The sequence below is a fragment of the Xenopus laevis genome, chromosome 2L (assembly GCF_017654675.1).
Source record: "Xenopus laevis strain J_2021 chromosome 2L, Xenopus_laevis_v10.1, whole genome shotgun sequence".
NCBI classification, from domain to species: domain Eukaryota; kingdom Metazoa; phylum Chordata; class Amphibia; order Anura; family Pipidae; genus Xenopus; species Xenopus laevis.
Genome location: NC_054373.1, coordinates 190,562,625 through 190,589,959, shown reverse-complemented (window position 1 = coordinate 190,589,959; position 27,335 = coordinate 190,562,625). Strand labels below are relative to the sequence as shown.

Below are 27,335 nucleotides of genomic sequence, written 5' to 3'. Positions count from 1 at the left end.
CTAGTTTATAATCTCCTCCAACCCTCTAGCCATCTTCTCTCCCAAAACAGCTGCCCCATCATCATTGAGGTGCCCCATCTCTAGCAAAGAGCCTGTAGCCGACTGAGAAATCAGCCCAGTTCTCCAAAAACCCAAAACCCTCCTCCCTACACCAATCTCTCAGCCCCACATTAATCTCCCTACGCTCCCGCTGTCTCCTTAGTGTTGCTCCTGGCTCAGGTAATATCTCGGAGAAAATTACTTTGGGATTCCTCCCCTCAACTTTACACCTAGTTTTTTTTTAAATCATTCTTGAGGACTTCACCACCTCCTCTAACTTTGTCACTGGTACCTATGTGTACCCCAACTCCCAGGTCTTCCCCAGCCCCCCAATAATCTGTCCACTCGTTCCACCACATGCAGAACCCTAGCACCAGGCAAGCAGCAGACTGTTGGGCATGTAGGGGCCTTACGGCACATTACCCTATCTACCTTTCTAATAATTGAATCCCCTATAACTAGAACCTGCCTTTCCTTCCTTGCACTCCCCCCACCACCCGTATTAGAGACACTGCCCCCGGGGTGCTCCGAGAGTCAGCCTGCTCCATACACGCCAGTTCAGAGTTTTCCTCCCCAGTATCTTCAGCCAAAACGGTGAATTTGCTGTTTTGGACAAACTGTGGACCAGCCCCCCTACTCTTCTGTCCCCTACTTCCCCTCTGACTGTCACAAACCTTCCTCCCTCATTAGCCTCCACAGACCCCCATCCTATACAGTAACCCAACATGATCTCCCCCTGCCCCCCATCCTATACAGTAACCCAACATGAACTCCCCCTGCCCCCCATCCTATACAGTAACCCAACATGAACTCCCCCTGCCCCCCATCCTATACAGTAACCCAACATGATCTCCCCCTGGCCCCCATCCTATACAGTAACCCAACATGAACTCCCCCTGCCCCCCATCCTATACAGTAACCCAACATGATCTCCCCCTGGCCCCCATCCTATACAGTAACCCAACATGATCTCCCCCTGCCCCCCATCCTATACAGTAACCCAACATGATCTCCCCCTGGCCCCCATCCTATACAGTAACCCAACATGAACTCCCCCTGCCCCCCATCCTATACAGTAACCCAACATGAACTCCCCCTGCCCCCCATCCTATACAGTAACCCAACATGATCTCCCCCTGCCCCCCATCCTATACAGTAACCCAACATGAACTCCCCCTGCCCCCCATCCTATACAGTAACCCTATTCCCCCCCCCCAGTGGTATGTGTGTGAATGTTGGAATCACCACTGGGGGTGCAAAACGTTACGTAGAATGTGGGTGATTTGGGGGGGGGTGGAAAGAGTGACTGTTCCCCATTATAAATCCCAGGTCTCTGAGTAACTGACATGAACTAAATGGGGGGACAAAATAATTGACACCTTCTACAAAGAAATGTTTCTTATTTCGTTTATTTTTTGTACAAACAAATTGAAACTTATTAAAATCAATTCTGTATAAAACTTGGCACTTGTGAAATGACGGCACGAGAGGCGGGGCCTAAATTCCGGTGCCGCCCCCGTGCCTAATATTCACCCTGTGATATAAACCTCACCCCCCCCACCCCCAAACATAGATACTTGTAAAATACAGAAAGAAATGAAACAAAGCCGCTGCTTCTGGTGGAATACAATAAATAAGGTTGTGGAGTTCACGGAATGTGTAATACTGACGGGGAACATTTACACATAGGAGGGTTCTAGGGGGACCATCAAATAACTGTGTAGTACTCAGGGTACAGGTAAATACTGGGGGTTACTAGAGGGATCAAACAGCCTTGCTGTAATGCTGCGGGATAAGATTTCTATAAGGGGTGTGTGATATGGGGCCCATACAGACATCCTGTAATATGTTGGGGCAAGAGCTACACAATAGGAGGCAGTTGCTAGGCAACGGGGCAGTACAGGTGTAATACTGCTGGGTAACAGGTACATAAGGGGGGATACTACAGTGACCACACAGCCTTCATGAACTATTGCTGGGCAACATTTACACAAGGTGGGGGGATGCTACAGGGATTATACTGCCTTCTGGTAATACTGCAAGGTAACTTATACACAAGGGGTATGATATTGGGAACAGTCACTCAAAGAACAAGATACTTTGGGGACTACAAAGCCTCCTTGTAATACTGCTTGGTAACATTGAAACTAAGGGAATAGGCTATAAAGGCCCTACAGACATTGTGTAATACACAATAGAATAGAATGTCCTATGGTGGAACAAAGGGCAATTTATACCCCAGAAATCAAGTTTTATTTATGGGTAACATATTCATAATGAGGTGCTCGTTATGGCCCCTACAAACATTCCAGAAGACTAATTAGTGATCGTTTGCAGCTTGTTGCACAGTCGGGTGATGCCTTCTAATGTGCCATGTTGATGCCCTATGTTGTCCCATATACAGATAAATAGAGGATAACCGCGGGTAAATCTTATTCCTGTAGGTCATTAAAGGGCACACACATGGGCACAGACATGAGGGTTGGCTCTTTTTGTGCCAAATAACACAGACATCTTTCTGCATAGAAGGTGCCAGTCAATAAATAAAGCAACGTAACTGGGGAACGGGGCAGAAAGAACATACTGGACAGTTGGAGACACAACGATTACATGAAGAAAGGCTGAATGAGATGTCAGGTCTGACAGGTCTTTTTATTAAGAATTAGGGCCTTCAACTGTCTGACAGAAAACAGGTTGGTCAATATGTTACTGTCACAAGAGACCATTCCAGCCCTTCCATCTCACTATTTCTTTAGGACCTCCTGGATTCTTCCTTCCTACAACTGCTGTTCTGAAGGGACCCAGTATGCCCAAGGCCCTGGGTGGTCAACCCTATTGAACCTCCTCCGAAAGAGAGAGCTTGGCTCTCAGTGGCATTATGTTACAGAGACTAGACACATATGTATGGACATCAGACACAAATATACACAAGCTCTTGCCCAAGTGCATTGGATTTTATTGCTTACTACTCCTGGTAATGCTGGTGTGCAATATCTTCTGCTGCCATTTATTTTCCATTTATAGTTAGTAACCCTAGAGGAAGGCAGGAGAAAGCCTCTGCTCCCCAACACTATATCACTATGATCTGCTCCTTCTGTATCTCACATCATTCCATATTCTCATGCATAATCATTAGCCTACCACATGTTCCACTTCCATCCTATTTAAGTGCTATCTCGCTAAAAACATTCTGGGTTCCCATGTACTACTCACATTCTCTTTGATATATCTTCTGCTCAAGTCGCATATTGTCTTTTATAAAATTACACCTTGACTACTTTGGGTCACCTCTGCATGCCTCAATAAGAGTTGTGAATACATTCAAATTCCACATGAGGGTCGGTAGTCTGCTTCCCTGGACGTGTACTGAGACTAGATCCTGCCTAAAGTGTTAAAAATAAGGTTGTAAGCAGTTGAATGATGGGCTTGTGTCTCCAGCTGCCAAGCAGGGTCAGGGGTTATGGTCAGTCATTTATTTCAGGGTAGTAGCACTGCTCAAATGAGGAGAAATCAGCAGCTACTTTCATGCACCACAGAAACTCGGGTCTCAGCTTCCTGCCCCTGGTCAACAGAGGGGACGTTGGAACAAAATGATTGACTCCTTTCAAACTCTATGATACGAGGAGCCCACTGTAATCAGTCTTGACTTCGGGTAAATGGGGCATGATCCATTCCCTTTCATTAAATGTCTGTATTTGGCAAAGAGACTGATGGTTAAAATGTCAGTCTGTGGACACAAGTGATATAATTCACTCATCCTGACATCCTTGGAGATGTTTAATCCTCATCTTCTTCTCTTAAATTGAGAGCAATTATATTTGTAGCTCTGAATCCCCTACTGGGTCAAGGTTGTGTTCCGTGCTAAGAATAGATGCTGTGGGTCCTTGGGAGATGCCAAAGGGGGATACAACAGGAGAACGTGCTGCAAGTGGGGAGAGTGATGGAGAAAAGCTGGGGGGTATGGCAGAAGAAGTGAGTGATGCTTCATTAATGATAGGGGAGCGGCGCAAAGATGAAAAGTTTGGAAATGCTCGGACTACAGCTGGCTTGGGAGGAACCGTCTTGGCGCCTGGGTGAGCCACAGAAGTTATAAGAGGAGGTGGGTCAATGCGGGGTTGAGGGACAGATTTGGGTTTGAGTTGGAACGGTCTTCGTAATGCTGACTCATCCTTGAGTCGGGCAATCTCCATGAACACACTGGCCAATGGTTGGAATTGAGGACACCAGTTTAGGAGATAATCCCAGTTATAGCTGCCACGTAATTCTTCATCACTGGCCACAATAGCAGTCAGTGAGCCCTCCACAGAGGGCTTGCCATCTTCAGGGAAAGAGTAGTCCTTGAGATGGGACATGTTAAGTCCACAACCCATACCCACAAATGCTCCGCCCCCACCTCCATCATCCCTATAGAGCTGTGACTGACTGGACCCCTTCTTGCTTTTAAACCACTGCTCAGTGTCCATGGAAGGATCACAGGAGATCTCAGACAGCTGATCTGCATCCTGCTGGATACCAGAGTCAGGACCACGTGCTGAGATATGTTCCTGCATTGAGGAAGTTATGCTAGCAACCCTTGGGTACTCGTTGATCATCCGAATTTCATCATCTTCAGCTGCTTCTGCAGACCCACGACCACTGGAGTGTGAGGGATCCAGTGACCCACCCCTAGTGTAAGAGGCATTTCCTACTGATGAATCCAGGGTGTAACCAGGGAGGGCCTGATGGTAGATTCGATCCCCACTGGACAACGCTGACTTGTCATGACCCATCCTCTGCAAGGTGCTTCTCTGCAAAGTGTCCAACTGAGCATCATCCTCCTCCTGCTGCTGTTTCTTATTGATGCCCCGAGATCGGCAAATCACCAGAACAATGGCAACTACAGCTAGAACTACCACCACTGCCAAGGATGAAGCCACAGACACTACAAGAAGTAAATTCAGGTCAGGTGCTAGACCAAAGGATGTGTGTGTAACGTCCACTGTTACTTGAGCAGTGGCCACGCGTGAAGAAGGGAGTGGACTATGAGCATGAACTTCCAGGGTCATTTCCCTTGTTTCTCGTTTGGAACGTCCAGAGCGGTGCCTCTGACTATCCGTCTTCAAATAAATGTGGCCTGTGGTCTCATTAATTCCAAAGTATGGGGATGTCTTAGAGAAAGAGTAAAGAACTACTCCATCAGCCCCTTCATCCTCATCCGTAGCTTGCACATGGCCAATGCTCTCTCCTTTAACAGATCCCTCAGGAACTTCAAAATTAAAGAATGGGGAAATGAATACTGGGTTATATTCATCTTCACCAGTCACAAGAACCTGAACAGTAACCGTGGCAGAGAAATTACCAGCATCCACAGCTTTTACTACCATGTTGAAAACTTTTGTGCGCTCATAATCAAAACTTTGTTTGGACCTTAGCTCTCCTGATGTTCTGTTTACAATGAACATATCTTTCCCTGTGAGCATCCCTGACCCCGCCACTGCCAAATCCAGCATTGTGTAGAAGAGCTGCCCATACACCCCAGTGTCCAAGTCAATAGCATGAATTTTAGTGAGAGGAGTATTGGCTGGTTGGTTCTCCCGGATGCTGGTGGTCAGAATTTGCACTGGGAAGTAAGGCTTGTTGTCATTTATGTCTCGCACTTCAATAGTAACTGGGACAAGGGCAAAGTTAGCTTGACCCCCCTGACCATCAAGAGCCAAAACCACAAGTGCATGTAGGGCCTGCCTCTCCCTGTCCAGATGGCGAGCCAGTCGTATGGCTCCTGTTGCCTCGTTTATCTGAAAGAGTCGATTCTCATCTCCAGAAGTGATACTGTAGTGAACCATACCATTGTTACCAGAGTCAGAGTCCTGGGCCAGCACTCGTAGCACCTCAGAACCTACAGGAGCCTCCTCACTTAGGAGGACACTATACAGAGGATGAGGAAAAACTGGAGGATTATCATTTACATCAAGAACAGTGATCAACACAGGCACAGAGTGACTCCTCTGAGGAACACCTCTGTCTGAGGCTCCAAGTGTCAGGTTGTAAAAGGAAATGGCCTCAAAGTCCAAAGAGTCTGTTACAATAATAGAGGCAATCTGCTGAAAGCGTCCATTCCAGAATCGCATTCCACTCTGAACCTGAAAGGCATTACCTGTGTTTCCACTAAGAATAGTATAATCAAGGCCAGAGTTCTCTTGAGTGAAGTCTTCATCGGTCACTTCCAAGATAAGGACAGTGCTACCAAGTGGGAGATCCTCGGGCACAGATGCACTGTACTGGAATTGGGAGAATGTAGGGGCATGGTCATTGGCATCCACAATGAGAAACTGCACAGTAGTGAGGGAGGCGAGGCTTGGGAAGCCATGGTCACGGGCCTCTATCAAAATATCCACCAATGGTGATTGTGGATCCAGCTCCACCAACTTGTTAGTGAATATGGTCCCTGTAGAGATAGAGAACTGTGTTAAAGGCACATATTCAAACTGGGGCATTAGATAGAAATCCAACAAAAGGCCACTGGGTGCAAAGGCACATGGAATGGGTGCAAAGGAATGTTAGAAAGTGACATATTTCGCCTCTTACCATTGTCAGGGTGAATGTGGAAGGCTCCACCCACAGGAGACAAAATTCTGTAGCTGACTCTTCCATTGTCCCCAGAATCCTCATCAGTAGCTGTAATTGTAAAAAGTGACGTTCCAGCACCAGTGTGTTCCAAGATGGAGACCTGCAGAAGTAAATCCAAACTCATTGGTGGTGCTAAACACTTGGTGAGACTTGATTCCAAGATGAAACCAATAGACATAAGATCAGACTGTTACTAGTGGTGCAGGTTTAGCCTTCTATGGGACTGGGTGGCATGAAGAATACAAACTGATAGGGAGGATGGGGGAGAGTAAGGCCAAATAGATGGGGTGGAAAAATAAGGTGAGGGGATGAGAGACAGAAGGAGAGAAGGGAAAGGGGGTTAGGGAGTAGAGAGACAAATGGGGGAGAGGAGAAATATAGAAGGGGAGAGAAGAGGGAGGATGGGGGAGAGTAAGGCCAAACAGTTGGGGGAGAAAAGGAAAGGAGAGGGGATGAGAGACAGAAGGAGAGAAGGGAAAGGGGGTTAGGGAGTAGAGAGACAAATGGGGGAGAGGAGAAATATAGAAGGGGAGAGAAGAGCGAGGATGGGGGGGAGAGTACGGCCAAACAGTTGGGGGAGAAAAGGAAAGGGGAGAGGGGGTGAGAGACAGAAGGAGAGAAGGGAAAATGGGTTAGGGAGTAGAGAGACAAATGGGGGAGAGGAGAAATATAGAAGGGGAGAGAAGAGGGAGGATGGGGGAGAGTAAGGCCAAACAGTTGGGGGAGAAAAGGAAAGGAGAGGGGATGAGAGACAGAAGGAGAGAAGGGAAAGGGGGTTAGGGAGTAGAGAGACAAATTGGGAGAGGAGAAATATAGAAGGGGAGAGAAGAGGGAGGATGAGGGAGAGTAAGGCCAAACAGTTGGGGAGAAAAGGAAAGGAGAGGGGATGAGAGACAGAAGGAGAGAAGGGAAAGGGGGTTTGGGAGTAGATAGACAAATGGGGGAGAGGAGAAATATGGAAGGGGAGAGAAGAGGGAGGATGGGGGAGATTAAGGCCAAACAGTTGGGGAGAATAGAAAAGGAGAGGGGATGAGAGACAGAAGGAGAGAAGGGAAAGGGGGTTAGGGAGTAGAGAGACAAATGGGGGAGAGGAGAAATATAGAAGGGGAGAGAAGAGGGAGGATAGGGGAGAGTAAGGCCAAACAGTTGGGGAGAAAAGGAAAGGAGAGGGGATGAGAGACAGAAGGAGAGAAGGGAAAAGGGGTTAGGGAGTAGAGAGACAAATGGGGAAGAGGAGAAATATAGAAGGGGAGAGAAGAGGGAGGATGGGGGAGAGTAAGGCCAAATAGTTGGGGTGGAAAAATAAGGTGAGGGGATGAGAGACAGAAGGAGAGAAGGGAAAAGGGGTTAGGGAGTAGAGATGGGGGAGAGGAGAAATATAGTAGGGGAGAGAAGAGGGAGGATAGGGGAGAGTAAGGCCAAACAGTTGGGGAGAAAAGGAAAGGAGAGGGGATGAGAGACAGAAGGAGAGAAGGGAAAGGGGGCTAGAGAAGAGGGAGGATGGGGGAGAGTAAGGCCAAACAGCTGGGGGGGGGGAATGATGGGCGGGATGAGAGGTCCCATGGGCAGAAAGGAGTTGGCCAAGAAAATTTAGGAGAAAGTGGGTGTGGTTTCAGGGAGACTTCCTGCACTGAGGGGCTGGTGGCTGCACAACAAAGTGGGATAAGCAGCAGCTCCCCCTCTTTTGGATGCTGGGAGTGACTGCTGGGAGTGACCGATGGGACCTGAGGTGAGACTGGGCCACAAATTACCCTAAATTGACTTTGCTGCTGAATGAAGGGATTGTGCGCTGATAAGCTCTGGTTGTGCCGTTGCCTATTATATGCCATAGACCTGTCTCATGCTCGGGGGCACCGCACCCCACATGTAAGGTTTCATGACACCCCCGACACAGACCAGTGAATATGGAGACTTACCTGGTAGAGGCTCTTGCTGAACTCAGGTGAGTTGTCATTGACATCCTCCAGTGTGAGTGTGAGGTCAGTGTGAGTCATGTGTTTGCCATCGGACGTTTGTACCGTCAGGGTGTAGGATTTCCGATCCTCATAGTCCAACTGTCGGGATAACCAGATCTGACCCCCATATCGTAAGATTGTAAATGTCCCCTCCATTGCCCCATCCACTAACAATGTGTAAGACAGGGTGGGGCCTGAATCCACATCATTGCCTGTCACCTGCAGAATCTCTGAGCCAATCACAGCATCTGCAGGAAGAAAACAGACATCCCATTGGTTACTATACTCTAACACTATAGGCCCCTCCTCCCTGTGAATCCTGACTGATTACTGAACCCCCACCCTACAGGCTGAGGAGCCATTTTCTTCCAGGGACACTTACCTTCAGGGACACTGAGTTGCAACTGGACAGGGATGGTGGGGCTATTATCATTGACATCCATCACCAACACCGTCAGACTGGCGGAACTGCTGAGAGGGGGGGAGCCACGGTCTGTTGCTATGACAACCAAGCTGAGGAAGAGCCAATCAGTGAGCAGAGAAGAGTCACATGATACAGGGATCGATATCAACATCCCACCCATAGTGTGTGTCACTGACGCCTCCCTGATAACAACAAAAGACGCACATCGACACACACTAACACTCACACTCTAACACCACTGGTTACCACTCATGACATATGGGATATGGATACACTGTGGAACCCCAAAACCTTAAATAAATCAATGTTAAATGTTTCATTTACCGAGCCTGGGCCCAAATCTCACGGTCCAAGATGGCGGCAGTGGTGATGGCGCCTGTCTGGGAGTCTATGCGGAACAGATCTCCCATTGCTTGTGATTGGTCCAAAGAGTACAACACCTGACCATTCAGTCCTTGGTCTGGATCTTCTGCCAAAACCTGGTGGATAAAAAGCAGAAAAGAACTTTCAGGGGTGTAGGGTCAGAGGGGGCCCCAAAAAAATTTGCAGGGGGGGCACATGTTACACCTGTTCCACAACATATTCACCCCAGTCCTACAGCTTGGGGCACTTACCTGTATGATGTGACTCCCGTCGGCCTGTGCCTCTTGGATGTAGGCCGTGTAGTGTGGCAGCTGGAAGCGGGGGGCATTGTCATTCAGGTCCAACAGGCTGACAGTCAGGGAGGCAAAGCTGAAGTGCTGCTGGGTCTCGGCCTGTACAACCAGCTTATGGCGGGGGTTCTGCTCATAGTCCAACATGGCTGCCTGCACTACTGTCACTTGTCCTGCAGGGGGAGACGTCAGACATGAACTTTGTGCGTGAAGGTTCCCATTCATCCAGGTCAGTGATCCCCAACCAGTTGCTCACGAGTAACATGTTTCTCTCCAACCCCTTGGAGATCGGGAAGACCCGTCGGAAGCCCCCATACACGGGCAGATAAGCTGTCAAATTGGTCTAAATGACTGATATCAGCAGCTTTATCTGCCCGTGTATGGCCACCTTAAATGATGACCAGACAATTTGGAAAATGGCACAAGGCAGATAAAGAAGTGACAAGGACATGGCTCTACTACTTCCTGCAGTTCTAATTGTGCTGTCAGTCTGCCCAAACCAATAAAACTATGGGAATGTGGCACTTGCATGGTATGGGCCAGTTGGTGAAATACTGAGTACTGAAGTATGGAGGGATCTCCTAGTGAATGCAAGTGTGGAGCTTTGGAGAACTTCTGAGGGTGCACTGGCGTAATTCATTGGGGGTTCATGAATCAGGGAGTAGTGGAGTAAGGGTGATGTGCTCTGGACAGGAAAGGGTTATATGAAGGGTTATAATATTCCAGGTACCTGTAGTTGCGTGGATACGGAACACCCCATTCTCGTTCCCGCTAAGGAAGCTGTAGGAGATTCTCCCAGTGGATCCACCAGTGTGTGCGGCCGTCATAGTCCCAACCACCGATCCTGTTATGGAAAATGTGAGGTGAGACTGGTAGGAAGGTAGAGACACCTCGATGGGATGAGGGCACATGGAGACCTGCCAGGTCAATAGAGTTGGGGTCATTGGGACATTAAGGTTGAGAGTCTTGATACTGTTAAACTGTAGGTGGATAGAGCTTGTGTTTGGAAGAGAGGCAGGTGACATTAGGGAGAGTTGAGTTTGATAGAGCGGTAGAGGTTTAGGAGTGACAAACTTCAGGTGGATGGAGGGGAGACCTGGCAGAGAGATCCAGGCCCAGGGACAGGATGAGTGAGGAATTTGAAGATCAATGTAGGTAGAGCTGGAGGAAAGGGGTCACTAATAATGTTGACATTTCAGTTGTAATATAAATAGATATGAAGGTCAGGATGGGGGTGGGTTGGTAAATGTAAAATTAATGACTATGAAAACTGGGTGGGGGTAAGAGGGACTGTAGAAAAAAAATGTACTGCCTACCTTCTGGGCTATTCTCAGGGAGACTGACTTCAATGGTCTCTTGTGGGAAACGTGGCCCCTGTGGTGCCTCCTCACGCAGGTGGACAACCAGCACAGCAGTGGAAGAGAGTGGAGGCTCCCCCAAATCAGTGGCCTGCACAAACACAGTGCGCTCTTTGGAGCTCATCCCATTCAGTGGCTCAAGCAGCCTCACCTCACCAGTATAAGGGTCAACAGAGAAACCTCCTTTAGCTGAGGCTGGTGCCAAGCGATACAAAATGGAGGCATTGGCACCGGCATCTTTATCTTCGGCTTTCATGGCACCGATGGATCTCTTGGTGGGGGTGTTGCGAGAAAGGTTGAGATGGAAGGGACTGCGCAGAAAGGCCGGGGCATTATCATTCACATCTCTGACAAGAACCGTTACAGTGGCCTCTGTACTCCGATGCCCAGTGGCATCAGAATCCATGGCCCATACCAGAAAGGTGTAGGTTGCCCTACGCTCACGGTCCAACTGGGAGGCAGTGGTGATGCGGCCGGTGAGAGGATCAATGTGGAAAGCTCCCTGTGTCCCATTTGAGAGATGATATGTGGTCTGACCGTTAGGACCATCATCGGGATCAAGAGCGGACAAGTGCAGGACCAGACTGCCTACTGGGGCCTCCTCTGGAATCTCAGCACTAAATTCAGATGAGCTGAAGGTGGGGGTGTTGTCATTTATGTCCAGCACATTGATATTAACCATAGCGGTAGCACTGAGTGGCGGATTCCCTCCATCAGAGACAGACACCACCAGGTGGTACTTGGATGTCGTTTCTCTGTCCAAAGGGCGAGATGTGGAGAGTTTCCCAGTGGTGGAATCCAGTGTAAAGTCCCCAGAGGAATCACCATCTGTATGGCAACAAATAAGGGCCAACATTATACAGAAAAAAACCTCATGAGATCCTTAAATCCATAGTGTGGTCCTTTATGTAACCCCCAAGCAGCAGGTGAATGTGAATTACTCACCAATCAGTCGGTACTCAAGGTGCCCATTATCTCCTCCATCAGGGTCCCAAGCGCTCAAAGTGCAGAGTTCCAATGGCTCCTGATTCTCCGGTACCTCCAGGAACACAAGGTCCTTCTCAAATGTAGGAGTATGGTCATTCTCATCCCCCACACTAACTTGCACCCCAACCTCAGACACTCGAGGTGGGGAACCTCCATCCCGAGCATAGACTGGGAGAGAAATGAATGGGAGTGTGAGTGCTGAATCTTTACTGTATCAAGAGAATCAATAGCTTTATACTTTTATTTCCTTGCTAAAAAGGCATCCAACCCTTCCTTGAACCTATCTAATGTATCTTCCAGTAAAGCCAATTCAGGAAAAGAATCCCACAACTTCCCAACTCTTCCTGTCACACCCCTTTCCCTCTTTAACATGGAATCTCCTTTCCTCTAAACTGATTGGCTCTGGCCTGCCTGTTGAATGAGCCTACTGGAGATTAAAGCATCAGAGAGTTTATTGTCTATTGTCTATCTATTTCGTCACTCTTCTCTGTACTTTCTCTATTTCGTTACTGCCCCCTACTTCTTATCAAATTCCTTTATGGGTCTATAAGGCCATGGTGCTATGAAACCCCCTGCATGCAATATGAGAGCACAGACCACCAATTGGGTGACTTCCTACTACAGCTCAGTGTTCTTACTTGTCAGTTTGTAGAGCTCCTTGGTCTCCCGGTCTAGTGGTACTTTGGTGGTGAGGACCCCAGTTTCTGGATCAAGTGCAAATTCATCCCCAGATACACCTCCGTAGGTGACATGTCCACTCTGGCCTGGGGAAAACCAAAGAGGGCAGAACAGACAAGTGTGTAAGCAAACTTCTGCTATAGCCCCACCCATGAGGTGCCTCTGATTAGATTCTTGTTACATTTGTAAGGACTGGCAGATAAGGACGGGGTTAGATCTGTGTAGTTTAGAGGAACATGCATTCATATTTATTACAAAGTAAGGTTGGTAAAATACAAAGTTCAGCCCTCACTGGAGAACACAACACCCATCAGGGAAAGTGCAGGAAAGAAGAGCAATTGACGTGGCATTATCATATTCCTACCTCCGATTTAGGTTTGGGCCAGAGGTGGGATTATATCACATGCCATATAAATCACATTGTCATTAACCCAACTGTCCAGTCCCCAAGATCAACTCACCCACATCCCTGTCTATGGCCACCAGTCTCAGTACAGTTGTGCCCGCAGCCTGGTTTTCTTGCACTTGAGCATCATAATGTGGCTTCTCAAAGGATGGAGCCTCATCATTCACATCCAGAAGGGAAACTGAAAGTGTCTGGGTGGAGGAGAGACGGAGTGAGCCATGGTCCATTGCCAGGACCGTCAGATTATACCCTTTAGTCGTCTCTCGATCGAGCGTCCTGACCACAGAGAGGGCACCTGTGGGGGCACATATGTCAAAATCATCATTAAATTTGTTTGGCTAACAATTGTTTTCTCTTCAGATTTATGTCAGACCTTGATATAAGGCTTGTAATGTTGGCTCTTAATCCCTAACATAAAGCAAAGAAGAACTGCTGTTCAGTGCTAGAAAACAAGCAAAGAATCTCAACCAGCAGCGAACTAGGAGTCGAGCAATGGTATTTGGTGAAAGGGAACAGTGATGTGCCAAACCAGAGTGTCTACAATAAGCAAAGGCCAAGTTAAGTTGGACCTATTTACATCATTGTTGGTTTCAGGACTTTTTGAATAGCCCCCTGCCTAAATGTAGCCCCACTGGTTGCCGTCTGAGTGGCTGTTAAGTAACTGGTTGCCTACTCAGAGCCCCATTCCTTAACTACCTCCTGTAGCAGTGCAGCCCACAAATATAGGAACATGGTCCTAAGGCCCTGTTATTTAAAGGTCATCTACCACAAAATGTGCATGTTCTTGACATTGGTCCACATGCCATGTGGACCATGTGCTTCCATGGTTTTTACTCTTTTTTCCTTAGTTCTTATCCTGTACAGCTGCCCTTTACTTATTTGATATTATGCCCCAAAGCAGCCTTAAGAGTTTGCTTACCTGAGCTTGGGTGAAGCTGGAACTTGCCCTCATCATTTCCTCCAACAAGCTGATAGCCAACCTTGCCATTATCGCCCAGGTCTGGGTCCTGTGAGACCACGTAGATTGCGGTGGATCCAACAGGCAAGTCTTCAGGTAGCCACACCAGAGATGGATTTATGAATTGTGGGGGGTGATCATTGCGGTCACTGATGAATACTCGGGCAGTAACAGAGGTTGAACGTTGCTGGCTGACATTTACTGCTTGGTCTGAGGCCTCCACCACGAGGAGATATGAGGGCACTTCCTCACGGTCCAATGCTTGTGCCACATACAGTACCCCAGTTTCTGCATCCAGCCGGAAGGTGCTACCTGGGGACCCTGGATCTTGGCGCAGTAGGGAATACCTCACGTGACTATTAGGTCCTGGACCATCATGGTCAGAGGCTTGGAATGTGAATACAGAGGATCCAACCTGGGCATCTTCTGGTACCACTAATGTCAAGGGGTCCTCAGGAAATATAGGTGAATGGTCATTCCGGTCTTGCACCTCCACCTCAATATGGACCACATGAGGAGGCATATACCCTACAGACACCTCACGCACCTCCTCGACACTCACACGAAAACTGAATCTGGGCTGTGATTCAAAATCCAACTCTCCCACCAGGAAAATGCTCCCAGTCTGGCCATCAACCATGAAAATGCCATGAGGGTCATCAAGCAACGTGTAAATTCGGGAGCCATGTGGTATTTTGGGAGCTAGGGATCCTAAAAGGGAACCAGGAGCCAGTCCTTCCATGGGAGAGAGAACCAGGGTACTTGGGTTCAACTTTGAAGGGTAACGACTGGATGGAATGACCTGAAATGCAACATATTTAGACACATATAGAGTAAAGTGAATAAAATAAACTCATCATTTCATTTAAATCATGTCTGGATCATGAGGAAGGAATGGGGGATGCTTAATCATGAACTGGTGTATGGAATGGCTGGGGGAGGGGCAGTCGTATCATTTATTTGTTTAGAAAGACAAGTAATGGAAAATGCTTTGATCATGCACCTGAATGGATGGGGAATGATCAGTTTAGTTAGTTGTACATGGTATGATTGGTGGAGGATGGGGAATGATCAGTTCAGTTATACATGGTATGATTGGTGGAGGATGGGGCATAAACAGTTCAGTTATGAGAGGATGGGGAATGATCAGTTCAGTTGTACATAGTATGATTGGTGGAGGATGGGGAATGATCAGTTCAGTTATACATGGTATGATTGGTGGAAGATGGGGAATGATCAGTTCAGTTATACATAGTATGATTGGTGGAGGATGGGGAATGGTATGATTGGTGGAAGATGGGGAATGATCAGTTCAGTTATACATAGTATGATTGGTGGAGGATGGGGAATGATCAGTTCAGTTATACATGGTATGATTGGTGGAAGATGGGGAATGATCAGTTCAGTTATACATAGTATGATTGGTGGAAGATGGGGAATGATCAGTTCAGTTATACATAGTATGATTGGTGGAGGATGGGGAATGGTATGATTGGTGGAAGATGGGGAATGATCAGTTCAGTTATACATAGTATGATTGGTGGAAGATGGGGAATGATCAGTTCAGTTATACATAGTATGATTGGTGGAAGATGGGGAATGATCAGTTCAGTTATACATAGTATGATTGGTGGAGGATGGGGAATGATCAGTTCAGTTATAAGAGGATGGGGAATGATCAGTTCAGTTATACATAGTATGATTGGTGGAGGATGGGGAATGATCAGTTCAGTTATACATGGTATGATTGGTGGAGGATGGGGAATGATCAGTTCAGTTATACATGGTATGATTGGTGGAGGATGGGGAATGATCAGTTCAGTTAGAAGAGGATGAGGAATGATCAGTTCAGTTATACATAGTATGATTGGTGGAGGATGGGGAATTATCAGTTCAGTTATACATGGTATGATTGGTGGAGGATGGGGAATGATCAGTTCAGTTATACATGGTATGATTGGTGGAGGATGGGGAATGATCAGTTCAGTTATACATGGTATGATTGGTGGAGGATGGGGAATGATCAGTTCAGTTATACATAGTATGATTGGTGGAGGATGGGGAATGATCAGTTCAGTTATACATGGTATGATTGGTGGAGGATGGGGAATGATCAGTTCAGTTAGAAGAGGATGAGGAATGATCATTTCAGTTGCAGAGGTATGATTGGTAGAGAACTGGTGAGGAGCACTTATAAGTCAAAGGCAAAGTACCCTGGTGTACACCTCATTACCTGTATATGAAGAGTGGTCTCTGTGCTTCTTTTTGGGACCCCACAGTCACTGGCTCTTAAGGTCATAGTATAGAGGGAGCGATCTGCTTGTATCAGTCCAGCCGCTGTCCTCAATTCCCCCGTGTTCCGGTCCAAAGTGAATCTCTCTGCCCAGGGTCCTGCAGAGACAGTTATGGGCAGTTACACAATAGTGGGGGGCTGTAGTTACACAACAAGGAAATGGAAAGATTACTCCTGGAGAGGCGGAGTTACCTTAGCATGGGGTGTGGTTATAGTGCAAAGCTAAAGAAGGGAAGAGGCAGTATTAGCTCAGAATTGGCTGAAAACCAATGGCATACTTGATTGGAGGAGGCCAGGTATTATAAAGGGGAGCTCACAGGTTGTTACATTATGTAGAGAACTGGAGTCATGTTATATACAGGTTATCTGTCAGCAGTAAAACATACGATGAAAAGAAAAGCAACTCAAAGTGGAAATCTGTATAATAATCAATTCTTTACTAAATGAGGTAAAATCCAGTGACAAACCCAGAGATTCCCCCAGTACCTCTGATTTCTTCTCACATTTCCCTCCAGACACAGGACTTGCTTTATATGTGAAGATCTTACACTGAGCAACAACTTCTGCTCCATCTTTTGTCTCTTTTACCTCATTTGCATTTACACTATGAGTTGCACTTCTATCTATTGTATGTTTTACACTATCACATGGACGTCTTCTAGAATTCACGTTGTGTAATTGTGACTTAATGGTGACACTGGTTTATGTAGTGTTGTGTAATTGTGAGTTAATGGTGACACTGGTTTGTGTGGTGTTGTGTAATTGTGAGTTAATGGTGACACTGGTTTGTGTAGTGTTGTGTAATTGTGAGTTAATGGTGACGCTGGTTTCTGTAGTGTTGTGTAATTGTGACTTAATGGTGACACTGGTTTGTGTAGTGTTGTGTAATTGTGAGTTAATGGTGACACTGGTTTGTGTAGTGTTGTGTAATTGTGAGTTAATGGTGACACTGGTTTGTGTAGTGTTGTGTAATTGTGACTTAATGGTGACACTGGTTTGTGTAGTGTTGTGTAAGTGTCGCTTGTGCTCTGTACCTGTCACACTGTATCTCACTGTCCCGTTCTCCCCCTCATCAGGGTCCTTGGCTTGGAGGGATGCAATGAACATTCCCGATTTCTTCCCCTCCATCACCTGCACAAGAGAATGAGACTCAGGGTAATTCAGTCCCACAAGGGGAATAATATACACATGCACTGTCAGTTGTGGCTTATGAACCCTGCTCAAATCCCAGCCAATGAGAGACTCCCCAGGAAGCAACACTGGCCTTGGTCACATGACCTCTGCCTCTCCAGTTCATTTGCTTGTTTTCTTTTTGCAAAAACTTGACTTTTCCTTATTTATATGTTTTACCCCAAACAACACGGGGCACGCGATAAAATAATCTTTCATGGGGAATGGCCTTGCCACATACACTTCAGATAGCATGGCAGTCTTCACCAGATTGTAAGCTCTTCTTTTTTTTATTTGTGCCCCAGGTACCCCTGGAACTATAGCAGGGTGATACCCCAATGTTTCTATATATCTGTAACCTTGTTATGAGCTAAGGGGCCCAGTCTGAAGGCCAGTTAGGGGGAGATTTGGGGTGAGTGATTATTTGTACCCTGGGTACCCCTGGAACTATAGCAGGGTGACACCCCAATGTTTCTATATATCTGTAACGTTGTTATGAGCTAAGGGGGCCCAGTCTGAAGGTCAGTTAGGGGGAGATTTGGGGTGAGTGCTTATTTGTGCCCCAGGTACCCCTGGAACTATAGCAGGGTGATACCCCAATGTTTCTATATATCTGTAACCTTGTTATGAGCTAAGGGGGCCCAGTCTGAAGGTCAGTTAGGGGGAGATTTGGGGTGAGTGTTTATTTGTACCCTGGGTACCCCTGGAACTATAGCAGGGTGACACCCCAATGTTTCTATATATCTGTAACCATGTTATGAGCTAAGGGGCCCAGTCTGAAGGTCAGTTAGGGGGAGATTTGGGGTGAGTGTTTATTTCTACCCTGGGTACCCCTGGAACTATAGCAGGGTGACACCCCAATGTTTCTATATATGTGTAACCTTGTTATGAGCTAAGGGGGCCCAGTCTGAAGGTCAGTTAGGGGGAGATTTGGGGTGAGTGCTTATTTGTACCCTGGGTACCCCTAGAACTATAGCAGGGTGACACCCCAATGTTTCTATATATCTGTAACCTTGTTATGAGCTAAGGGGGCCCAGTCTGAAGGTCAGTTAGGGGGAGATTTGGGGTGAGTGTTTATTTGTACCCTGGGTACCCCTGGAACTATAGCAGGATGACACCCCAATGTTTCTATATATGTGTAACCTTGTTATGAGCTAAGGGGGCCCAGCCTGAAGGTCAGTTAGGGGGAGATTTGGGGTGAACTATTTAGTGCTCATCCAAAAACACACAAAATACCTGTAAGGATATTTCCCTCCCCGCATTGGGGTGCAGAAACATAGGTGCATTGTCATTTTCGTCCAACACTGTGACATGTACAGTGCCAGTGACACTTCTGGGGGGTGCCCCCCCATCCTGAGCAATAACCAGGAGCTGGTAGGTGGCCTGAATCTCCCGGTCCAAGATCCTCCTGGTTGAAATCTCACCTGTAAGGGGATAAGGTTAAAAGTGGGAGGGCAGAAAGAAGACGTAAAACGGGGGGAGAAAGTAGCACCTGGGTGAGAGAATGAAGGTGTGGGTGGCAAATTGGTGGGGTAAGGGTCAGAACTAAGCAGCAGTAAGGAGGGGGTTCACATGGTAAATACAGAAGGAAAAGAGTATACAATGGGGTATTTGGATATAGGGGTACAAAGAGGGGTAACAGGAAAGGGGAGATATATGGTGAGTATGTGATACTGAAAATTTCTCTAGAGAATTACAAAACATAAAACAAATGTATAAGGAACCAGCAGCCTCTCATCTGAGTTGATATTGGCTTTTATTGAGGAGGGGAAGTACAGGGTGCAAGCCCCCAATACACCTGATGGAATTGTACACTTCAACTCCAGTTACAGCCAATTGCACTGATAATGCCCTCCAGCTGGTCTATAACTACAGGTGGAGCTGTGCAGGCTACAATGATAATCCCACTTTCCTATGACTTCTTTTTCTTTTTTTGGGTGAAGATACCGGGGAGGAAAGCTCTAAACTGGAGCACCCTGGGGGGGGGCAGTGTCTCTAATACTGGTGCTGGGAAGGAAAAGCAAGTTCTAGTTATAGGGGATTTAGTTATTAGGGAGGTGGATAGGGGAATCTGTCGCAAGGAACCTACATGCCCCACTGTTTGCTACTTGCCTGGAGTTCCAGATAAGGGGGAACAAGGGGGGGGGTATTGACAAAGCTGGAGGAGAGGGGAAGTCCTTATGGTGGAGTTCTTCAATGATTGTAATGAAACCAGCAAATTAATTGTAGGAGTCACTATAGACCCCCTAATGTAAGTGACGAGGAGGAGGCGAAGCTCCTGATGCAAATAGAAAAGGCTGCTAGTTTGGGTAAAGTAATGATAATGGGGGATTTTAATTAGCCAGATATTGACTGGAGCAACAGTACTGCCAGATCAGTTAGTGATCTCCAATGAGCCAGAACTTATAGCAAATGTGCAAGTCATTGAACCCCTGGGTAATAGTGACCATAATGTTATATCATTTAATGTCTGGTGCAAAAAACTAATATATACTGGGGCAACAAACACCAGGAATTTTGGAAAAGCTAATTTTAGTGCCTTGAGAGGTTTTCAGCTAAAAACACAGAACAGAAATGGTTGTCCTTTAAAATGATATTAAATCATTACTGTTCTCAATTTATTCCCTTAAGGACTAAACGTAGAAGCTCTAAGAATCATCCTGTGTGGCTTAATACAGAGGTAAAGAAGTTAATGGGAAAGAAGAGAAAGGCATTTAATAACTACAAATCTGTAGGGACAGAAGCTGCATTTAATGAATATAAACACTGTAATAAATGTTGTAAATCAGCAATCCGGAAGGCTAAGAAAAGAAATGAGGAGCATGTTGTGGCTGAGGCTAAGAATAAACCCAAAAAGTATATTAATAGTAAAAAGATGCAGGATGAGAGTGTTGCTCCATTAAATAATGGTACCAGTATGGTTGTAACAGATACAGATAAGGCAAATGTGCTAAATCAGTTCTTTTCTTCAGTGTATACAATAGAGGAGTGTGAGTTCCCAGGCTCACTTTATAACTGCACTAATGGCTCAGCTCAATCTAGTCAGTGGCTGACTCAGGATATGGTACAGAACGGAATATTCAAAATTAATGTGAACCAGGTGCCAGGGCCAGATGGGCTTACCTGTGTGTGGGTTGATATGGAAGCCAGTTTCCAGGGGTGGGAGTCTGTAAGACACTCGACCGTTGGGGCCGGTATCTCTATCAGTGGCACTAATTCTACCAACAGTTTCCCCTGCTGGACGATTCTCCATGACGCTAAAGAAGAACCTCTCCTCACTCAGCCGTGGGCTGTTGTCATTCTCATCTGTGACTCGGACTCGTACGGTGCAGGTGGCAGTGTGAGTGGCAGGCCCCGCTGAGGCCAAAACAGCCAATACATAGGTCTCCCGGCTCTCTCGATCCAGAGCTCCTCGCACATAAATCCAGCCTGTGTCTGCCTCAATACTGAAGCCAACAGAATCAGCGTCGGGCCTCAGGCGATAGATAAGCGGTCCTTCCCCTACCCCAGGGGGTTGTGCCCGCACCTGCAAGAGACGGCTGAGTGGGGGGCTGTCCTCTCTGACCTCCACTCGGTAATCAGACGCCCCACAAGCAGGTTCTTTCTGCAGCTCTATCATCAAAACTGTGAGCTCCATCACCGAGGAGAGTTGAGGGGACCCTCTGTCCAAGGCCAGCAACCGGATGTCATAGCGCTCCTGACTCAATTGGCCAGTGACACGCAACTGCCCAGAGCTGTCTATACTGAAGGGCCCCTGAGTGTCCAGTTCATAATAAACCTGCCCATTGGACCCCGTGTCTGGGTCTGTGGCCTGAGCCCTGAATATAATGGAGCCGATAGAGATGGGAGACTGGAGCCGTAGAGTGTGGAATGGAGAAGGAAACACTGGGGGGTTGTCGTTGACATCAGTGATGTATATGGTGACACGGGCTCGAGTGTAAGCTGGGGGGGCCCCACTGCGAGCCTGTACCTCTACAACCAGATTTGCAGCCTGTTCCCTGTCCAAAGGGCGGATAATAGAGAGGAGACCAGAGTGGGGGTCCAGTGCAAGGAAACCGCGGGGATCCCCCGAGGAGATGGAGTATAGAACCGGGCCCGGAACACCTAAAAAGAGAAACAGGATAAGGACTCTGGGGGGCCACCGTTTAGAATGAGACCTATTAACACACAGTCATACAGAGAGGGGTATATATAGAATAAGAGGGGTATATAAGGAATGGGGGTATATATGAAATAAGAGGGGTATATATGGGATAAGAGGGATATATATAGAATAAGAGGGGTATATATAGAATAAGAGGGGTATGTATAGAATAAGAGGGATATATATGGAATAAGAGGGGTATATATGGGATAAGAGGGGTATGTATTGAATGAGAGGGGTATATAAGGAATGAGGCGTATATCTATATGGAATATGAGGGGTATATATATATATATGGAATGGGAGGGGCATATACAGAGCACATGGGGTAAGAATCAGAGGATCTTGCAAGGTTTACCTGTGGGGGTAGTTGCAGTGATGCTCCCAATACTTGCCCCTAGGGGGGTATCCTCGGCCACAGTGATCTGATAGTGAGACTGCAAGAAGGTGGGCACGGGGGCAGTGCCAGGGAGGATGCTGATATTGACACGGGCATTAACTTCAGCCCTTACCCCTTCTCCATCCTGAGCCCCCACCTCCACATAAACCACAGAGCCGGCCCAAGCAGAGAGAGAGCGTGCCACCAAGAGAGTGCCTGAGAAAGAGAGAGACCTCCACCATCATAATTACATAGCAACAGCCAGTGGGTGTAGAGAGAGTGATAGTCACATGCCCAAATTAGGTGCCATTTGCAAAGAGCCCGGAGAGACGTGTAAGAACTTGCCCCTTGTGCCACACAGAGACTCATACTGTCGGGTTATATCCCTCTGTCTCTCTGGGTTATACCCATCTGTCTCTCTGGGTTATATCCCTCTGTCTCTCTGGGTTATACCCATCTGTCTCTCTGGGTTATCCCCCTGTCTCTCTGGGTTATACTCCCTGTCTCTCTGGGTTATTTCCCTCTGTCTCTCTGGGTTATACCCCTCTGTCTCTCTGGGTTATACCCTCTGTCTCTCTGGGTTATACCCCTCTGTCTCTCTGAGTTATACCCCTCTGTCTCTCTGGGTTATACCCCTCTGTCTCTCTGGGCTATATCTCTCTGGGTTATACCCCTCTGTCTCTCTGAGTTATACCCCTCTGTCTCTCTGGGTTATATCTCTCTGTCTCTCTTGGTTATATCTCTCTGTCTCTCTGGGTTATACCCCTCTGTCTCTCTGGGTTATACTGCTCTGTCTCTCTGGGTTATACCCTCTGTCTCTCTGGGTTATATCCTCCTGTCTCTCTGGGTCTCTGTCTCTCTGGGCTATATCCTCCTGTCTTTTTGGGTTATACCCCTCTGTCTCTCTGGGTGATATCTCTCTGTCTCTCTGGGTTATACCCTCTGTATCTCTGGGTTATATCCTCCTGTCTCTCGGTGGTAATTCCCTCTGTCTCTCTGGGTTATACCCTCTGTGTCTCTGGGTTATACCCTCTGTCTCTCTGGGTTATACCCCTCTGTCTCTCTGGGTTATATCCCTCTGTCTCTCTGGGTTATACCCTCTGTCTCTCTGGGTTATACCCTCTGTGTCTCTGGGTTATACCCTCTGTCTCTCTGGGTTATATCCTCCTGTCTCTCTGGGTTATACCCCTCTGTCTCTCTGGGTTATACCCCTCTGTCTCTCTGGGCTATATCCTCCTGTCTCTCTGGGTTATATCTCTCTGTCTCTCTGGGTTATACCTCTCTGTCTCTCTGGGTTATACCCTCTGTCTCTCTGGGTTATACCTCTCTGTCTCTCTGGGTTATACCCCCTGTCTCTCTGGGTTATATCCTCCTGTCTCTCTGGGTTATACCCCTCTGTCTCTCTGGGTTATATCCCTCTGTCTCTCTGGGTTATATCCCTCTGTCTCTCTGGGTTATATCCCTCTGTCTCTCTGGGTTATATCCCTCTGTCTCTCTGGGTTATACCCTCCTGTCTCTCGGGGGTTATACCCTCTGTCTCTCTGGGTTATACCCTCTGTCTCTCTGGGTTATATCCCTCTGTCTCTCTGGGTTATACCCTCTGTGTCTCTGGGTTATACCCTCTGTCTCTCTGGGTTATACCCCTCTGTCTCTCTGGGTTATACCCCTCTGTCTCTCTGGGTTATACCCCTCTGTCTCTCTGGGTTATATCCCTCTGTCTCTCTGGGTTATATCCCTTTGTCTCTCTGGGTTATATCCCTCTGTCTCTCTGGGTTATACCCTCCTGTCTCTCGGGGGTTATACCCTCTGTCTCTCTGGGTTATACCCTCTTTCTCTCTGGGTTATATCCCTCTGTCTCTCTGGGTTATACCCTCTGTGTCTCTGGGTTATACCCTCTTCTCTCTTACTCACTGGGCATACCCTCTTGTCTACGCGAGACAGTATCATAGAATACCCTCCTGTCTCTCCTGGGTATCATTCAGCATGTCTCAACTCCCTCGGGTCTAAACCATACCACATAACCCCTCCCTGTACTCTTACAGGGTCCAATATACCCCAATCTGTCTCTCTGGGTAACTAAATCACAACCTGTCGCGTAACCCCTGCATATCATAAACCCATCCTCCACTCTCTCTTGGGGTTATATCCCTCTGTACTCTCTGGGTTATACCCCCTGTCTCTCGGCAGCGAATCTGAAATACCCTCTGTCTCTCTGGTTATACCCCTCTATCTCTCTGGAATACTAACTTATCCCATCTGTCTCTCTGGGTTATACCCTACCCCATCGATGATCTCAACATACGGCGTTTATATAACCCTCTGTCTTCTGGTTATACCCCTACTGTCCTCACAAGGTCTTACACCCACCCTATGGGCGGATTATCACCTCTGTCCATCACGACTCCCTTCAATACCCTCGTCTCTCTGGGTTTATATCCCTCTGACTCTCTCTGGTTATTACCCCTCCTGTCTCTCGGGCCGATGTCTCTCTGGGTTATACCCCTTCTGTCTCTCTGGGTTATATCCCTCTGTCTCTCTGGGTTATACCCTCTGTGTCTCTGGTTATACCCTCTGTCTCTCTGGGTTATTACCCCTCTGTCTCTTGGGTTATACCCTCTGTCTCTCTGGGTTATACCCCTCTGTCTCTCTGGGTTATATCCCTCTGTCTCTCTGTTATATCCCTCTGTCTCTCTGGGTTATATCCCTCTGTCTCTCTGGGTTATACCCTTTGTCTCTCTGGGTTATACCCTCTGTCTCTCTGGGTTATACCCTCTTTCTCTCTGGGTTATACCCTCTGTCTCTCTGGGTTATACCCTCTGTCTCTCTGGGTTATACCCCTCTGTCTCTCTGGGTTATACCCCTCTGTCTCTCTGGGTTATACCCCTCTGTCTCTCTGGGTTATACCCTCTGTGTCTCTGGGTTATATCTCTCTGTCTCTCTGGGTTATACCCTCTGTGTCTCTGGGTTATACCCTCTGTCTCTCTGGGTATACCCTCTGTCTCTCTGGTATTACCCTCTGTGGGGTATATACCCTCTGTCTCTCTGGTTATACCCTCTTTCTCTCTGGGTTATATCCCTTCTGTCTCTCTCGGGTCCTATACCCTCTTGTGTCTCTGGGTCATACCCTCTGTCCTCTCACCCTCCTGTCCTCTTGGTTATACCCTCTGATCCTACTCTGGGTTAACCCCTCTGTCTTCTGGGTTATACCTCTGTGCTCTCTGTCTATTATCTCTCTGGTCTCTCATGGGTTACAATCCTAAAACACCACTACACATATCCGAGCACTGAGTCCTACACCCAATGCAGATCACCCACAACCCAATCAACAACACACACACAAACACCACTATACCCCTCTGTCTCTCTGGGTAATATACCCCCTCTGTCTCTCTGGGTATACCCCTCTGTCTAATAACCCCTCTGTCTCTCTGCGTCCTAACTATCCTCATGATCTCTCCTGTGTTATCGTCGTCGAGTCTCTCTGGGGTATACTATCCCTCTGTCTCTCTGAGGTTATACCCTGTCTTTACCTCCTGGGGTTTATACCCCTCCTTTCTACTCTGGGTAACCTATCATCCCTCTGCTCTCTCCTGGTTATACCCCTACCCTGTCCTCGGGTGATACTCTCATAGCCCGATATATACCCCCTCTGTCTCTCTGGTTATACCCCTCTGTCCTCTCTGGGTTATACCCCTCTGTCTCTACTGGGTACATAATTACCCATCCTGATGTCTCATCGGGTTATCCCTCGCTGTCTACATCCCCCTTCACCTCGACATGACCCTCCATCCCATCACGGAAGCTTATACACACCCCATCTGTCACTCCTCCTGGCAGTAATACCCCTCATGCTCTACCGACGGTTATACCCCTCTATATCATTTCTCGAGATCAAAAAATACCACCTCCACTCCACTCTGGACTGAGCGTCCAATATACCCAACATCAACCCACCCAACATACTAATATCTCCTGATCTCTCCACCGTATCCTCCATACCTGTCTACCTCCAATCGGCACTAATACCCTCCTGTCTCTCGGGGGTTATACCCTCTGTCTCTCTGGGTTATACCCTCTTTCTCTCTGGGTTATATCCCTCTGTCTCTCTGGGTTATACCCTCTGTGTCTCTGGGTTATACCCTCTGTCTCTCTGGGTTATACCCCTCTGTCTCTCTGGGTTATACCCCTCTGTCTCTCTGGGTTATACCCTCTGTGTCTCTGGGTTATACCCTCTGTCTCTCTGGGTTATACCCCCTGTCTCTCTGGGTTATATCCCTCTGTCTCTCTGGGTTATACCCCCTGTCTCTCTGGGTTATATCCCTCTGTCTCTCTGGGTTATACCCTCTGTCTCTCTGGGTTATACCCCCTGTCTCTCTGGGTTATACCCTCTGTCTCTCTGGGTTATACCCCCTGTCTCTCTGGGTTATACCCTCTGTGTCTCTGGGTTATACCCTCTGTCTCTCTGGGTTATACCCCCTGTCTCTCTGGGTTATACCCTCTGTCTCTCTGGGTTATACTGCTCTGTCTCTCTGGGTTATACCCTCTGTGTCTCTGGGTTATACCTCCTGTCTCTCTGGTTTATACCCCCTGTCTCTCTGGTTTATACCCCCTGTCTCTCTGGTTTATACCCCCTGTCTCTCTGGGTTATTTCCCTCTGTCTCTCTGGGTTATACCCCCTGTCTCTCTGGGTTATATCCTCCTGTCTCTCGGGGGTAATTCCCATGTAACTCTCTGCCCATTCTGAGCTCTGACCTGAGTCGGGGTGGATGTGGAACAGAGGTGGGTTGTTCCCAGAAGTGATGATGTAGGTGATGGTGCCGTGGGTTCCCTCGTCCTTATCATGAGCCGAGACACTCAGGACTGTGGTTCCCGGGGGGCTGAGGACACTGATACTCCCCCCATAATCCAGAGGATAAAAGACTGGAGGGTTGTCATTAATGTCTTCCAGGGTAACGTGCACGAGACACGCAGCAGAGAGACCCCCCTAAAACAAAGCAGAGTAAGTAGGGGGGCAAATGTCGGATCATATCCTTCAGGCTTATTGATAAGGAACCCCCATCTCAAACTACTTACAGAACTCTATCCTATGTACCCCCACATATATACAGCACTCTATCCTATGTACCCCCACATATATACAGCACTCTATCCTATGTACCCCCACATATATACAGCACCCTATCCTATGTACCCCCACATATATACAGCACCCTATCCTATGTACCCCCAAATATATACAGCACTCTATCCTATGTACCCCCACATATATACAGCACCCTATCCTA

The 27,335-nt window shown here is 47.5% G+C and overlaps 1 protein-coding gene across 3 annotated transcripts in view; it reads right to left on the bottom strand.

The window, feature by feature from the left end:
* Nucleotides 1-1,432: 1,432 nt before the first annotated feature.
* dchs1.L (dachsous cadherin-related 1 L homeolog) overlaps nucleotides 1,433-27,335 on the bottom strand; it is a 41,552-nt gene continuing 15,649 nt past the window's right edge. For 2 of the 3 annotated variants that reach the window (XM_041582886.1, XM_041582887.1), the window contains 18 exons: nucleotides 26,803-27,034; nucleotides 22,030-22,266; nucleotides 20,651-21,631; nucleotides 18,764-18,951; nucleotides 17,392-17,488; nucleotides 16,298-16,455; nucleotides 14,026-14,866; nucleotides 13,162-13,401; nucleotides 12,661-12,786; nucleotides 11,981-12,190; nucleotides 10,994-11,863; nucleotides 10,408-10,521; nucleotides 9,639-9,850; nucleotides 9,349-9,503; nucleotides 8,983-9,113; nucleotides 8,562-8,848; nucleotides 6,604-6,745; nucleotides 1,433-6,463 (listed from right to left, as the gene is read on the bottom strand). In XM_041582886.1, the coding sequence (XP_041438820.1) occupies nucleotides 3,852-6,463; nucleotides 6,604-6,745; nucleotides 8,562-8,848; nucleotides 8,983-9,113; nucleotides 9,349-9,503; nucleotides 9,639-9,850; nucleotides 10,408-10,521; nucleotides 10,994-11,863; nucleotides 11,981-12,190; nucleotides 12,661-12,786; nucleotides 13,162-13,401; nucleotides 14,026-14,866; nucleotides 16,298-16,455; nucleotides 17,392-17,488; nucleotides 18,764-18,951; nucleotides 20,651-21,631; nucleotides 22,030-22,266; nucleotides 26,803-27,034 (7,833 nt within the window). In that variant the 3' untranslated portion in view covers nucleotides 1,433-3,851. The remainder of the gene's footprint in view (nucleotides 6,464-6,603; nucleotides 6,746-8,561; nucleotides 8,849-8,982; nucleotides 9,114-9,348; nucleotides 9,504-9,638; nucleotides 9,851-10,407; nucleotides 10,522-10,993; nucleotides 11,864-11,980; nucleotides 12,191-12,660; nucleotides 12,787-13,161; nucleotides 13,402-14,025; nucleotides 14,867-16,297; nucleotides 16,456-17,391; nucleotides 17,489-18,763; nucleotides 18,952-20,650; nucleotides 21,632-22,029; nucleotides 22,267-26,802; nucleotides 27,035-27,335) is intronic. The other variant, XM_041582888.1, reaches the window with a different exon arrangement.